Source organism: Myxocyprinus asiaticus, chromosome 30, assembly GCF_019703515.2.
Source record: "Myxocyprinus asiaticus isolate MX2 ecotype Aquarium Trade chromosome 30, UBuf_Myxa_2, whole genome shotgun sequence".
In the NCBI taxonomy this organism is placed as follows: Eukaryota; Metazoa; Chordata; class Actinopteri; order Cypriniformes; family Catostomidae; genus Myxocyprinus; species Myxocyprinus asiaticus.
In genome coordinates, this window is record NC_059373.1 from 32,940,491 (window position 1) to 32,955,190 (window position 14,700).

The 14,700-nt window shown below is 36.3% G+C and overlaps 1 protein-coding gene across 5 annotated transcripts in view; it reads left to right on the forward strand.

Moving 5' to 3' along the window:
- LOC127421521 (gamma-aminobutyric acid type B receptor subunit 1-like) overlaps nt 1-14,700 on the forward strand; it is a 205,767-nt gene that overhangs the window by 30,111 nt on the left and 160,956 nt on the right. For all 5 annotated transcript variants that reach the window (XR_007894007.1, XM_051664611.1, XM_051664612.1 and 2 more), the window contains exon 2: nt 13,976-14,059. Coding sequence is in view for 4 of the 5 variants with exons in the window: in XM_051664611.1 (XP_051520571.1) it covers nt 13,984-14,059 (76 nt within the window). In the remaining variant the exon portion in view is untranslated. The remainder of the gene's footprint in view (nt 1-13,975; nt 14,060-14,700) is intronic.

Consider the following 14,700-nt stretch of genomic DNA (forward strand, 5'->3'; position numbering starts at 1 on the left):
CTGTGTGGTTGCTAGGGTGTTGTGGTGGTTGCCAGGGTGTTGCTATGCGGTAGCGAAAGTGTTTTCAGTGGTTTTTAGAGCATTGCTGTGTGATTGCTAGGGTGTTGTGGGTAGTTGCCAGGGCATTGCTATGTAGTTGCTAAATTGTTTTGATTGGTTTTTAGACCCTTGCTGTACGGTTGCTAGGGTGTTGTTGGTGGTTGTTAGGGTGTTGCTATGCGGTTGAGAAAGCGTTTTGAGTTGTTTTTAGAGCATTGCTGTGCGATTGCTAGGGTGTTGTTGTGGGTGGTTGCCAGGGCATTGCTATGTAGTTGCTAAATTGTTTTGATTGGTTTTTAGACCATTTCTCTGTGGTTGCAAGGGTGTTGTAGGTGGTTGCCAGGTCGTTGCAATGCGGTTGCGAAAGTGCTTTGAGTGGTTTTTAGAGCATTGCTATGCGGTTGCTAGGGTGTTGTCGGTGGTTGTCAGGGTGTTGCTATGCGGTTGAGAAAGCGTTTTGAGTTGTTTTTAGAGCATTGCTGTGTGATTGCTAGGGTGTTGTGGGTGGTTGCCAGGGCATTGCTATGTAGTTGCTAAATTGTTTTGATTGGTTTTTAGACCATTTCTGTGTGGTTGCAAGGGTGTTGAGGGTGGTTGCCAGGGCATTGCCATGCGGTTGCAAAAGTGCTCTGAGTGGATTTTAGAGCATTGCTATGTGGTTGCTAGGGTGTTGTGGGTGGTTGCCAGGGTGTTGCTATGTGGTTGCGAATGTGTTTTGAGTGGTTTTTAGAGCATTGCTGACTAAAGTGTGGTAGTAAAATGCATAATACTAAAAAAATTAAAATTTAACAACAATCTCATCTAAATCTCCCAGGGGACTACTTCTTACCTCAATTCTCATCTCTAGTTTTATTCAGATGGAATACATTATGATCCTTCTATTCAGTCATTTGTTTTCCAGCAAGACATGCAATCATGTTCTGATTAACATTTATATTGTTGTTCTTGGCAAATACCTTTAACAGATACTTGGACAGGTAGTTAAAAGGGTAGTTCACCCACAAATAAAAATTCTGTCAGCATTACTCGACAATATGTTGTTCCAAGCCCTTACAAATTTCTCTGTTCTGTGGAACACAAAATGAGATTTTAGGCAGAATGTTAGTCTCAGCCACCATTTATTTTCATTCATCTTTCTTCTACACAATGAAAGTGAATGGTGACTGAGACTGAGAAATTTCTATGGGACAACATATTGTCGAGTAATGATGAAAGAACTATTCCTTTAACCCTGTAAAGCCTGATATATGAAAGAATTGTTAGAAAATTCTTAAAAAAATAAAAATAAAAATTGACATTAAACTGTTTTTAGTACCATTAGACAAACTATAAAAATAAATTGTAAAAAAGAAAAAGAAAATTGCTGTTTTTTTTTTTTTTTTTATGTATCATATTTGATACATTAGGCTTTAAATGTCATTATCCTCCTGAGGCCCAGTAATTCATTTTTGTGTAGGACATTTGTTATTTAAGTTTTTCTTAGCCCATACATGCTACAGTGGTAAATCTTGGGGTATTATCAGAGGACTCCCTGGGCATTTCAGAGATACCAAATGTTTGAATTTGGCCATGACAACTTTCTCTCCTTGGTCTATAAATATGGATTGAAATGTATAACAGTTCAGTTCAGCACATCAAATACAATATGAATAAAATATTATTTTTTCAATAAAAAATTGTAGCATACGTATTTTATGCACCAAACACTATATTGACATTTAAAAAAAGGGAAATTGTAAAACTTTTTTCCCTTGGTCTCAGGAACTTATGGTAAGATGACATAATAATAGCTTGTAATGTAAAATAATTAGATCGATATAAACATTGAAACTACATTTTTTCACAAATAACCACTAATTAGTGCCATAAACATTTGAAACTTAAATACCATACGTTTTTTGGCTTTTCAGCTTGAACAGAGAGTGAAACAGGAGCCGTCAAACATTGTGTATCATATTTGACACACACAGCATTATAGGGTTAAGGGTGGTGTTATCCCTTTAATAAGTCAATGCTCTCCAGTTTGAAGTTGACAAAATGTGCTGAAAATTTACAGATCTGAAATCCTGAAATAGGGGACCTTGCTGCTAAATCAGTTATGAAGTTTTTTGAAAATAGATAATAATATAAAGAACGATAGATAAATAATAAGATGATATTTTAAATATTGCATTGCATATACTGTATATTATTAATAATCTAGTTTTATTTTATTGAAATTGTTGAACATGTCTAGTTAAAATTACTAATTCACAAGGCAGAGAAAATACGTGTACAGGTCAGATGGAGATGAAAGATGTAACGTGTTTAACAGGATGATGAAGTAGGCCTAGTCTACAGCATTTCTCTTCACCCTACAGCTGTTCTGGAAGCATTACACATGAAGCATTTTTGCTCTTTCTGCCTTTATTATCGAAGCAGCTGTAATATGAGCGAGCACGCCGATGTGACGAGGCAAAAAATTCACTCCGATGTCGTGCGTTTACATTGTAGGCAGCTCTATTGATAACAAACGAGCGATTGTTTATTGCGTTGTTCGCTTGCAGAGACATGGTATAACAATGTGCTTCCTTGGCTCACTGCACATTTGTCAAGGGTCCAATGAGCCCAATGAATTGCGGAATGCTGTGCGCACGAGCGAAAGAGACGCAGTGGCAGTAATAATAAATATTATTATTATAATATTACTTGTTACTATTGAGAAATATATGAAATTCTGTTTTTTAAGATGTTTTATATGCATTTTTTGATTTTTTTTATATGTTTGAAGAATTTTTCACACTGCACCTCTAATCTCTCCAGACAGCACCTCTGGGTGCCGCGGCCCCACGGTTGGGAAATGCTGTTTTAGAGCATTGCTTTGTGGTTGCTAGTGCATAGGTGGTTGCCAGGATGTTGCTATACAGTTGCTAAAGTGTTCTGAGTTGTTTTCAGAGCATTGCTTTGTTGTTGCTAGGGTGTTGAAGGTGATTGCCAGGGAGTTGTTGTGCAGTTTCTAAAGTGTTTTTTAGAGAGTTTCTGTTTGTTTGTTAGGGTATGGGTGCCTTGACTTTCTGTCTCAAGTCAAAAGAGCCCACCCCTATGTCTCTATGATATTCTGGTCCCTAAATATGTTGCAAGTCTATGGAATTCTTTTTTGTGCCTATTTTATAGTCAACCAGGTGAAAAACTGTAAGTCTCAAGAAATATCACATCTCTCTACCAAGCCACGTTTTGAAATTTGAAGTATCATTCATGTCCATAGCACCAACGGTGCTAAACATGTTACATGCCAAAGTTTAATACTTAGCATTGGTGTTTTTTTAAATCATTAACCGTAACCATGAGCAATAGTAATAATGATGCTAGCCTTAGCAAGCACCTGACCCACCCATTTTCAGGCTCCCCATTTCATGCCAATTTACTTTTTTACTATTGTACTTTTACTATTTCTGTGGTGTGTAATCTTAGCTGTGTGGCCTCAAACTGCTCACATTCACGCTGGATGAGCCGTTGATGAGATACTGTGGTGAAAGCGTTGATTTCTCTCATCACCTCTGCAGTTAGATGGCAGAGACGGTTCGTTTACAGAGGCGTGGGGGAGACAGCGTGTCACCAGGGGTTAAAACATCAAGTCTGAGAGCAGTCAAAGAGCCAACTGAAGGAGGGTACATAAATGGTTGCCTGGCAACAGAATTAGGTAGTTTTCGGTGTTGCTTTTAGTCCAAAAGAGCTGTGCTTTGCCTTCTATGGTCATATAGAGATTGTCACCTGTCATTTGCAGAGTATACGTTAATCTGTGTGTGTCCCCAATATTCAGATTATTGGTCGGCCGATATGGGCTTTCAATGACCACCATTCTTGAAAAAAAAAAAAAAAGCTTTGAAATAAAAAAACAAAACAAAAAAACAGCAGTTTCCTGGTGGGCTGGTGTGCTGTTTTTAGAGGGGATTTGGGCACTTGTCAAGTTGTTGAGTAGGGAAACCAGCTAGAACAAGACCAGCTAAAACCAGCAAATGATTTTTGGCTGGTTTAAGCTGTTTTCTTTGCAGGGCTGTTCTTAAAATTTTATTTGGTTTGCCCAATCTTAGATATTTAGTAATATCCACCAGTATTAGGGTGTGTGTTTGAATCAGGGTGCTGTCATTTAAAAATATGTTGGCTAGGGTTTATCGAAATAAACATATAAGGATGTTTAACATAGTGATCACTAACTTCCTCCTGCGGAAATATGCAGCATGCTATGGAGTGGGTTTTATAGTTGATTTTAGCGTAGTGCATAGCAATCAGTCTGTGTATAATGAGTATATGGTGAGATAAACAGTTGGAGTGAAAGATTTGTTTACGTTAGACAAGCCAGTTAGAAAGATGAAGGGTGCAGAGATTGAGAGTAATTGCACTGTAGGAAGATGAAAGAAGAGTGAACAGGGAGGAAAACAGTGAAAGACAGCAGTGATTTTGGTAGGATGCAATAAAAGAAACAATGGTGGCCTGGAAAAGAGTGAGAGACAGAGAATATGTGAAATAAAGGGGAGAGAGAGAGGAGAGAGTGACAGAGAAAGAGAGAGAGAGAGAGAGAGAGAGAGAGAGAGAGAGAGAGCTTGCAACTTGGAGGCCTTGTCTTCATGCCACTGTGAGATTGGTGTGTGGGGGTGTGTGTGTGTGTGTGTGTGTGTGTGTGTGTGTATACGTGCATGCGTGTTTTCACCCTGCACTGCAGCAAACACTTTTCATTAGCTTTATTTTCAAATAACAAAGCACCAATTACAACTCAAACTCTCTTCTTAACAGCTGTAGAAGAAGTCTGCATCAGAGTCTCTGTCAGAAGCTCTGTTCCAAAACCTACTGAGCAACCTACCTAGACCAGATTTTAAAGGAATGGTTCACCCAAAAATCACCCAAACCTTTATGACTTTATATCCTCTAAGGCAGTGTTTCCCAACCTTTTTTCTGCCATGGCACACTTTTACTACTAAACAATTCTATAGCACACCACTATCCCACATAGGCTAACCATCGTCAATATTTTTCCTTTTCAAGAACTTGTCCATGTTTTCTGTCCATTTTAGTAGCGTTTACTTGTAATGTTTGAAATTCGGCTATGCAAAAAAACAAAAACAAATGAGTCACATAGGTAGGCTACGCTGTGTGAGGTCACAGGTGTCAAGAGTGCTAAATGGGTAATGAAAAAAGCAAATTTTTTAATTTGTATATTTGTTCTTGCAATACCACAACAAATTATAGGGATGCAAACTCATGAGGGGCGAAAAAGATAAGACAATCACTGGTCCACGAACATATTTTCTGGGGATATTTTTTTTTTAAAGAATAAGCTAAAAGCACCAATTCCAGCTGTTTTAGTGATTGAAGTTTATTCAAGTTTATAATTGTGCAGAATTAGCTGCAAAATAAAGAGTATTTTGGTGGGCTTGCTTCTGTTTCACAAATTTGTTCAATTTTATTAACTGATTAGTTCAGTGACCCCTTCTGGAAATGTCACTAGGTGGCGACAAATGAGTGTCTTATGTGCTATGAGTGAGTCAGTGAATCATTTTGAGTCATTCATGACCGAAATCTACCAAGAGACTTTATAGTGTTTAAGCATTAAAATAACAAAGCAGATCTATAGTCTTCCTTCAGTCTGAGCATTATTTTTCATCCAAAAAGACAACAATAATAGTCTAATAATAGTGAGTTTCAATAACGTCCTTACCTTCTCCTTTATTAAAACTTGCATGGCTACAAATCTACTGACTTCAGTATAAGAATTATAAACACAAAGCAGATCTACGGGATCATTTTCCTACAGTAGCCTATTTAAACAGCTGAGCATGGCTTTTATCAGAAAAGACCACAATAATAGACAAATAATAATAATTTTGAGTTTTAATAATGTTCTTTCGTCATTGTAAAGCGCATTTCATGTGAGTTGAGTCGAGGCGTTAACGCTCCGTTCAATGGCAGCGTCAAGCGCTGCATTGCCCTCCACATGACAAGAGTTGCAGAAAGCGTCACAGTGGGGCGATTTTACGAGTTTGCCATGTAAAAAAGCGGGAGGTGTGCACAATAAACATTGAAAACATGTTTTTGGAAGAGAGAAAAAAAGCTTGCGGTTGCTTTGATTGCAGAAAGTAATAAAAGGACTCATTTATGTTTAGGTCTAAGCGTTTTCTTGGTGAATTTAAATGAGTTCAATAATTGGGGTCTCTGATATTTAGTAAACGATAAGGTCATATTTAATTAAAAGAAATTATGAGACATTCAATGTCTCTTCACAAATTTGGACAGTTTTTAAATATTTCTTGTTGCTTAGTACTCTCAAAGACATTATTGGTGAAGCAAAAACGTGTGTGTGAAAAACACTTTGGTGTAAAGTGACGTCACTTCATAGACTTCAATGTATTCTGCAGCGCTGACACGAGTCATGTGAAAGACCTTTTGCACATTAATCATTGCTCTTCACAATCACAAAAGTGACCGATTATGGTTTCAAAACGGCGTATTTCTCCGAAAGGTGAGGAGTTTGGATCTCTGAAATTATAAAAAAAATTTTCATGCATTTATTTATTTTGTGGAATTTTATAATTTTCCACAGCACACCTGCCAATCTTTCACGGCACACTAGTGTGCCACGGCACAGTGATTGGGAAACACTGCTCTAAGGAACACAAAAAGTTAATTCTTGGCCACCAGGGTGAGAAATGAATTGAGCTTGTGGCAAAAATGCCACAAAAAGTGATACTATTAGATGCCATTAGATGCGCTGTGAGGTTTGACATCAATGATGTTTGGTCACTAGACAAATGACAACCAATAGCAAATGAAGTGGCATGGTATGGTGATGGTATCACAATGAGATACCTCGTTTTGGCCAAATTTTAAGGTAGCATTGCATGTATCCTTAGCAAAAAACGCAATCCTATAATGCAAGCTCAATTAAAAAAATCCAAATCCAAACAAGATGGAGGACAAGTCGTGAGAAATACTGAATATTTATTTCACTATTGGAAAGTATCAGAATAGTTAATTAAGCATTGACTATTTTACCAGTATTTGTGATATTTGAGAGTATTGTGTCATTAGCTAAGCAACATGCTAACAGCAAACTCTCTTGGATTCAATATGAGTCGAGTCTCTATGAGAATCTTGTGAGGAATGTTATTTTGTGTGGCATGTGGAGTCACTTCCGATTTAGATCGGTCACTTTTGAGGTTTCATTTCGGATAAGATGTTGTCTTAGAAGGCAGATGCTTAGGCAGTAGACAGCAAGGCAGCTCACTATGTTTGGAACAGAGCTTCTGTCTCTGTCTGTCTCTCTCATGTTCTGTTTTTTTTTTCTGTCAGGGCTGTATGGCCACTCCATATGTTCACTGAATTGTGAAATCTTTCCTCACGCAACCTCTTCTGCTAAAGTTAATCCTAACCTGTCTTTCATGCCAAGACCGTCTTTATAACAAGCTCTGCTCCTGCGATGGGAAGCCTCGTCTGCTTTTATAGTGTGGGATGAAATGTGTTATGGCTCATATACTCATGCATACCCCTTTGAGGCCAGTTAGAAGCCGTGAATAATCTCTAAAAATTGCTTCCATTGTGACTACAGCACAGGAAGTAAAGCTTGATGCTAGGGTTGAGTCTTCCTACCTGTATTTCAAATTAGCGTATCAAATTAATTTATGTAGATTAGTGTTGGATGATTGTTGGCTGTCTAATCAGATTTTGTGTGAGTGAATATGAGTGTTTGTGCGAAGCTGGTGGTTTATGTGCTCTACGTCCCAGATTTCGTTCCCTGTGCTTTTTCAGCTCTTTGAAGCACCCCACCCCCCCCATTCCCCGGCAATTCCTACCTCATTACTGTGACGTATGAACTTGTTCAGCCATTGCATCTTCCTCACAAAATTCACATTCCTTTCAATGTCATTAACAGGGTCCAATATGAACACTAGCCAAGCACCAATACAAATTGGCTTAGGGGAGAAAATAACACAGAGTAACTCGCAAGATGGCTGCAACAAAAATTAGAAACTGCAACAAAATACATGGTTTAAGTCGCATTGTAAGAATGAGTCTGACCCATTGTGGTGTTAGGGACATGAGTGAATTAAATCAAACTGCCTGTTTAAAAAAACATCTGTTGCACGGTTTCTTAACACTTTTACCGAAGTGAAAAATTTACCATATGAGTTTAGCTACAGTACTTCATGTGGCGATGCATATGTGGACTTGTCCTCATATTAAGCCACAAAAATTGAAATAGAATTAACAATATAATTATGCTTTCACTTTTTGCTTCTTCTTGTATATGATACTCTACAAGGGACAATGGCCTATGCCGTAAAGCGGAAGAAAACAACGGAGAAAAAAACAGCTGAATTGTTACATTGTCATAGCGACAAAAATTTTTTTTTATTATTATTTTTTTTTTTTATATAATTTTTTTAATAAAAAAATAATGCAAAATACAGTTTAGTATCCAGTAAATCTTCTCAATTCTGCACAATATTTTGGCCAGGACAATAAATTGGCCAATAGTTTGGCCTACAACTATGCCTGCTTGGCTGATTAACAGAAGTGTTTAACTAAATTAATCCATAACAGCCTTGTTGATGGATAATGCACAGTTTACGAAAATTGAGAGTTCATGGCAAATTTGCTGCAAACATGCAAATGAGCTTTGCGGCAAACTTGCGGCAAATTGTCCGTTGTTGCCAAAGGTTTGCCAGAGGTTCACCCCTAATGGCGAAGATCTGCAAACTTCACGCTCATTTGCATGTCAAAATAATGAGCTGCTAATTTGCGGCATGTTTGTGGCTAGTTTTGATTTTTTGTAAGGGCTGTTTTTAAATAATTTTAGTACATATTAAAACATCATTTTTCAGCATATGTGTACATCTCAATTGCTGTAATGAAATTGTATTGGTCTATATCACATATATGGGCGTTTCTTCAACTTCAAGCACTTTAATTTCCCGTGTGTTGAGTTTTATTGCACAGATTTCACCTTTTTTCTTGTTGTAAATGAAGATCTCATTAAAAGTTAATGGAATGTTTTTACTAGACCTTAATTATTTATTTTTGGTACATTTAAAATAACTTTTATATGTATATTTTACTGTTTTAGACTATACCCATGTCCCAGACTTTCTGTATCAAATTCAATATAAAAATACATGTTTAAAACTATGATAATCTAAACAAAGAGAGAAATAAACATTACCCTTTTCAATATTTAGAGATTTGCACTGAAAAAAATTATTTGTTGGCTCAACAACAATAACGTATTAAGATAAATAGCTTTTTCTCAAAAAATTGCATATTTCTGACATTTTTAGTTTTACTTAAATGCATTAATGTGTGCACCACAAAAACTTAAATAACAGGATGAAGTCAAAGTAATGCAAACAATGAACAAGTAATTATGAGCTGTGTCAACTGTCAGTTAAAATTAAGCAAACCTTACTTAAATTTTAACATATTTGACTACAAACCACGTGATACGCAAGAACGATCGAGAACGCTATTTTGAGAAGCTCGGTGAGGACGGCAGAATCTTTTTCAGGTAAGCTATCTGTAAATCAGTTATATGAAATATAAAAATTTATCTTTTGAACAAGAGTGTTTCATAAGCATGAATATCGAGTTTGCATGTCTATGTATTACATAATTGCAACGAGTTTGCATGTGTTTTTGGGTGTTTCCATGCATCGTGTTTGCATGTGTTTAATAATGTGCATCAACTTTTCGCATATGCACAAAAGATTCATGTATACATCCACTGAATCTGCAAGTAAGTTTGAATTTTTCTAAAGTGTAGGCTATGTGCATGCACCATTTTGACATGTAAGCCTGAGTATTTAACAGGTAGGATATGTGCATCCATCAAGTTGCATGAACATGGTAGTATTTTATAATTATATGGTATCCTTCGAGTTGCATATATGCGTGAGTATTTTAGAAATACGTGCGCATACATCGAGTTTCAAGTTTGAACTTGAATTTTCTAATTTAAATATATGTGTGCCAATCAAATGCACGAAAAGGGAGCAGTTAGTCACTGTTTACCTCCACAGACTATGTAAATGCATTTTTCTTAAGTATAGGCTATGTGCATGCTCCGTGTATTTCACAAGTATATGATCATCCATAGAGTGACATTAATGCGTGAGTATTTTCTAAGCACCTGGTATATGTGCATTCATGGGGTTGCTGGCATGCGTGTGAACTGTGCATCGAGTTTCACATTATTTTTTTATTTGACAGTTGCCTGTTCATTGTGTTCGGACATTGTCAGCTAATTGGACAGTTTGTCTGCAGTGGAAAAACATGGCTGTTCTAATTCTGTTTCCACCTCCACTGAAAAGTTATGCACAATGAAGCTTTTAAGAAGACATGTAATTTATCTGTTTGTTTTTCTTTCTGCTTTTAGTGCCCGTTGATTTGGATGGACATTGGTTGCAAACTGTTAGGTTGTGCTCAACTGTGCCATATTAAAAGGTTAAATACAAGTTAGGCTCAACTGACAGCATTTTTAGTATAATGTTGATTACCACAAAAATCCTGCTTGAAAAAGCTAACACAGTTTACATTAAGTATCTTACAATGGAAGTCAATGGGGCCAATCCATAAACTTTAAAATACTCACTGTTTCAAAAGTAAAGCCAAAAGATATAAACAATATGCGTGTTAACATGATATTAGTGTAATAATATCACTTACTAACCTTTTTGGATGTAGTTATGTCCAATATTACAACTTGATTGTCATGATGCTGTAATAGTTATCCCGATTAGTGATAACATGTTAACACATATAATGTTTACATTTAGTGTCTATACTTTTGAAACAGTGTGTATTTTATTGTTTATTGACAGGCACCATTCACCTCCATTGTGCGTGCCTTACTGTAACCACAATGATTTAAATGAGAAACAAGTCAATTATTTTCTGTGGTAGTCAACATTGTCACAAATGCTGTCAACCGGGCCTAACATGTACTGAATCAAACATTCAAAGGATATTCATGAGAAAAATGTTGGAGTTGCATTAATCAGGGTGGCAGTGGAATAAAACAAGTGAATTTTGTGAAATGCACTTAAAAAAAAAAAAAAAATGCTTTAATCTGTTAATGTCATTTATCTTTGAGACATTTCCCATACTGCTCATGTTGCACATTGCTATACTTTTAAAAATAAAGAACACATTAATGATTAATGTTTGAACTGTCTTTGTGGTGTTTATTTCTGTACTTTGTTCTGGATGATTGCAAAGAGAAGACCAGTGTATTTGTAGGTTTTAAAAATATCAGTCTAATTTTATGTTGGTTCAACATGATGAATTAACCTTGGTAATGTAAATAAGCTGTATTTGAAAAGCTTGCCATTATTTGTTTAATCATTTTGGTGTGACATATTTTAAGTAAAAGAAGTTGAATGAACGTATATATACAGTATATATGCTGTGTAAATATACAGTGCATATGTATGGGTTTTCTAGTTAAATTTAGCTTAAATATTACTTTGAAACAACTTGCCATTATTTGTTAAATCTTTTGCTGTGACTTGATTTTTTAAGTAAAGGAAGTTTACTTAAAAATGTCTCAAACATTTATAGATATCTAACAAAGTTTTTCCAGCTTAGTTGACTTAAAATGACCTCAAGTTGAATTTGCTTAAAAAGCGTGATGCAAAAATGCTACGTATATATTTTAAGTAAATCCAACTCATCATTTTTTTCCAGTGTGTTTGAGATGACATATGAAACAAGTAAAGTTTGAAGAAAGAAAAAAATTAAGGAAAATATCACTTGTGAGCAGAGTATTTTAATGGCCATCGTTTGTAATCAAGCTAGTTTTGCCAAATTACATAAAAATGTAAAAATATACTTTAACTGTTTGTATTTAGGATCTGTGAAAAGTTAGCAATGAAATTAACATTAGCAAGACAAAAGAGCCGGCAATTTTATTTAAAACATTTAAAAAAGTTGTCATTCCAATTTAATTTCCAATGTAATTTCGTCATTTATGCCATGGAATTCTATTAAACACAATACCGTTGTGATGGAAATGACACTGTGGAGGGAATTTCTCTTAGAAAAAAAAGTACAAAAATTACATACACTGTTGGACATTGTCAGTAGACAAATAATAAATAAATAAAACAAATATTTATAAATGGTTAAATGAGACTTAACTCTCTAGAAGTCCACAGTGCCGAAAGTTTAAGAAACGCACATATATTGCAATTTTATAGGCCATTGCCACCCAGCTCTTTTGTTATATCAGCCCAGGTTGCACCCTGGTCTAAAACAACACCAACAAATACACAATTGCAAGTGGCTGAAACAACGGCTATCATTCATCTTGTCCGCCCCCATCTACACTGACTGTAGAGCTTACTGGAGTCTGAGTCAGAAAGCAGCTGGGTGGAAAGGGAATATTGATGGGGGATGGCTGGGCAGTGCTCACACCTTGATGCAGATATTAAGCAGGTCTGTGGGCTGAGTAAGGGAAGGCACCCTGCCGCAAGTGACTCATTTGGATGGTCGTGGTAGACTAACCGTGAAGGAGATCAGCTGTTCAGAGATTTCAAAAGGACCGTCTGTCCGCAAGTGCCGTTTCTGATCTGTTCCTCACTGCTGCTCTGCTTTTCTCCTCACCCTATGGTTCCTTCTCTGGACCTCCACACCTTTCCTATCTATTCCTCATGTACTGTCTCCTTCCTACTCTCATCAATGAGAAACCTCTCTCACACTCATCTGGCACCCTTAAAGGAATAGTTCACCCAAAAATGGATATTCTGTCATCATTTACTATTCTTTCTTTCTGTGTGACACTGAAGTAGAAATATTGAAGAATATTCTGGTCATACTTTTTTCAAAAACAGCCATTGTCCATGCAATTATAATGAATTCAAAACCGGTTTGAATGATTTGTTCACAAATCAGACTGATCCGTTTCTCGAGTTTAACTCATTGACTCAATGATCCAGTCACAGTGGTTAATATCTCAATGGAGGGAAAGAGTATCAGTCAATAATGATATAAATTTAAGTCAGTTTCTTACACAAAGCTAATGAATGGCTTCAGAAGACTTGAAATACTATACAGCACACAGGTCATATAGACCACTTATAATTTATTCACCCTCATGCCATACCAGATGTGTAATACTTTCTTTCTTCTGCAGAACACAAATGAAGATTTTTAGAAGAATATTTCAGTTCTGTAGGTCCTCACAATGCAAGTGAATGGTGACCAAAACTTTGAAGCCCTAAATAGTACATAAAGGCAGCATAAAAGTAATCCATAAAGCTCCTGTGGTTTAATCCATGTCGTGTGAAGCGATTCAATCGGTTTTTGGTGAGAACAGACCAACATTTAACTTTTTATTCCACTATAAATCTTGATATCAGCAGTCTCCTTGGGGATCACGATTTCAAGCTTGATTACACTTCCTAGTGCTCGACACATGTGCAGAGCGCTAGATGGTGCTATAGGAAGTGTAACTGAGCTTTAAATCATGAATGCAAAGGAGACTGCTAAAGTCAAGATGTACAGTGAAAAAGGAGATATATTTTGGTATGTTCTCACCCAAAACTGATTAGATCGCTTCAGAAAACATGGATTAAACCACTGTAGTCTTATTGATTACTTTTATGCTGCTTTTATGTGCTTTTTGGAACTTCAAATTGTTGGTCACCATTCACTTGCATTGTATGGACCTACAGAACTGAGATAGTCTTCTAAAAATCTTTATTTGTGTTCTGCAGAAGAAAGAAAGTCATACACATCTGGGATGGCATGAGGGTGAGAAAATTATGAGAAAATGCTCAGAATGAAGATTACATAATTTTCATACAGTATTTGGCTGAACATTTTCTTTTAAATAGTCACTCTCCAACTTCTGTTTTTACTCTTAGCCATTCCTCCTCTAATAATGTCAATTATTTCTCTCTTTCTGTAGGTGGAAGAATGGGCCTCTCATTTGCTCTATTGATTCTCCTTGTGTCTTTCTCCCTCACCGCGGCCTTACGCAATACGACCGCAGGTAATAGAGAGTGCAGCCTGTTTTTGAACTTGTGTGTAAGAGGTATTTGTAGGTTTGCTCTGTAAGTGTGTGGTCTTGTGTGACCATTTTGGTTTCTTTGTGTGTGGATTTGTCTGTGTAAGTTTTCAGTTAATGCTTGTTTCCTGTCTCTCTCTCTCTCTCTCTCTCTCTCTCTCTCTCTCTCTCTCTCTCTTTATATAAAATAAAAACTGGCAGCAATACTGTGACTGTGTGACAATGTTTCAAGGATTATGGGATGGCATTTTAATGCCTGTATAGTTCATAAATGTAGATCATTAAATTATGTAATGTTAATGTACAGTACCTGTACCAACTTACTTGAACTACCTAAATCTGCTTTGTACTGATTTAACATACTGATTACCACCATAATAATGTAGGCAGTCAAAATATAAGCCCTCACGACTTAATGTTCGTCAAAATTTTCAAAAGTTCATCATCATGGCCTTTCTATGAACCATAACTAATAAACTTGTGTAGACAGTGCATGGTGTAACCCACACAAAAACAAACACCATCAGGGTAACACACACAGCACTAAAATAATGAAAACATAAAATGTAACGTAAAACAGCTCAGTGTACATAACAATATTAAAATAATTAAATAAAATAAAAAAT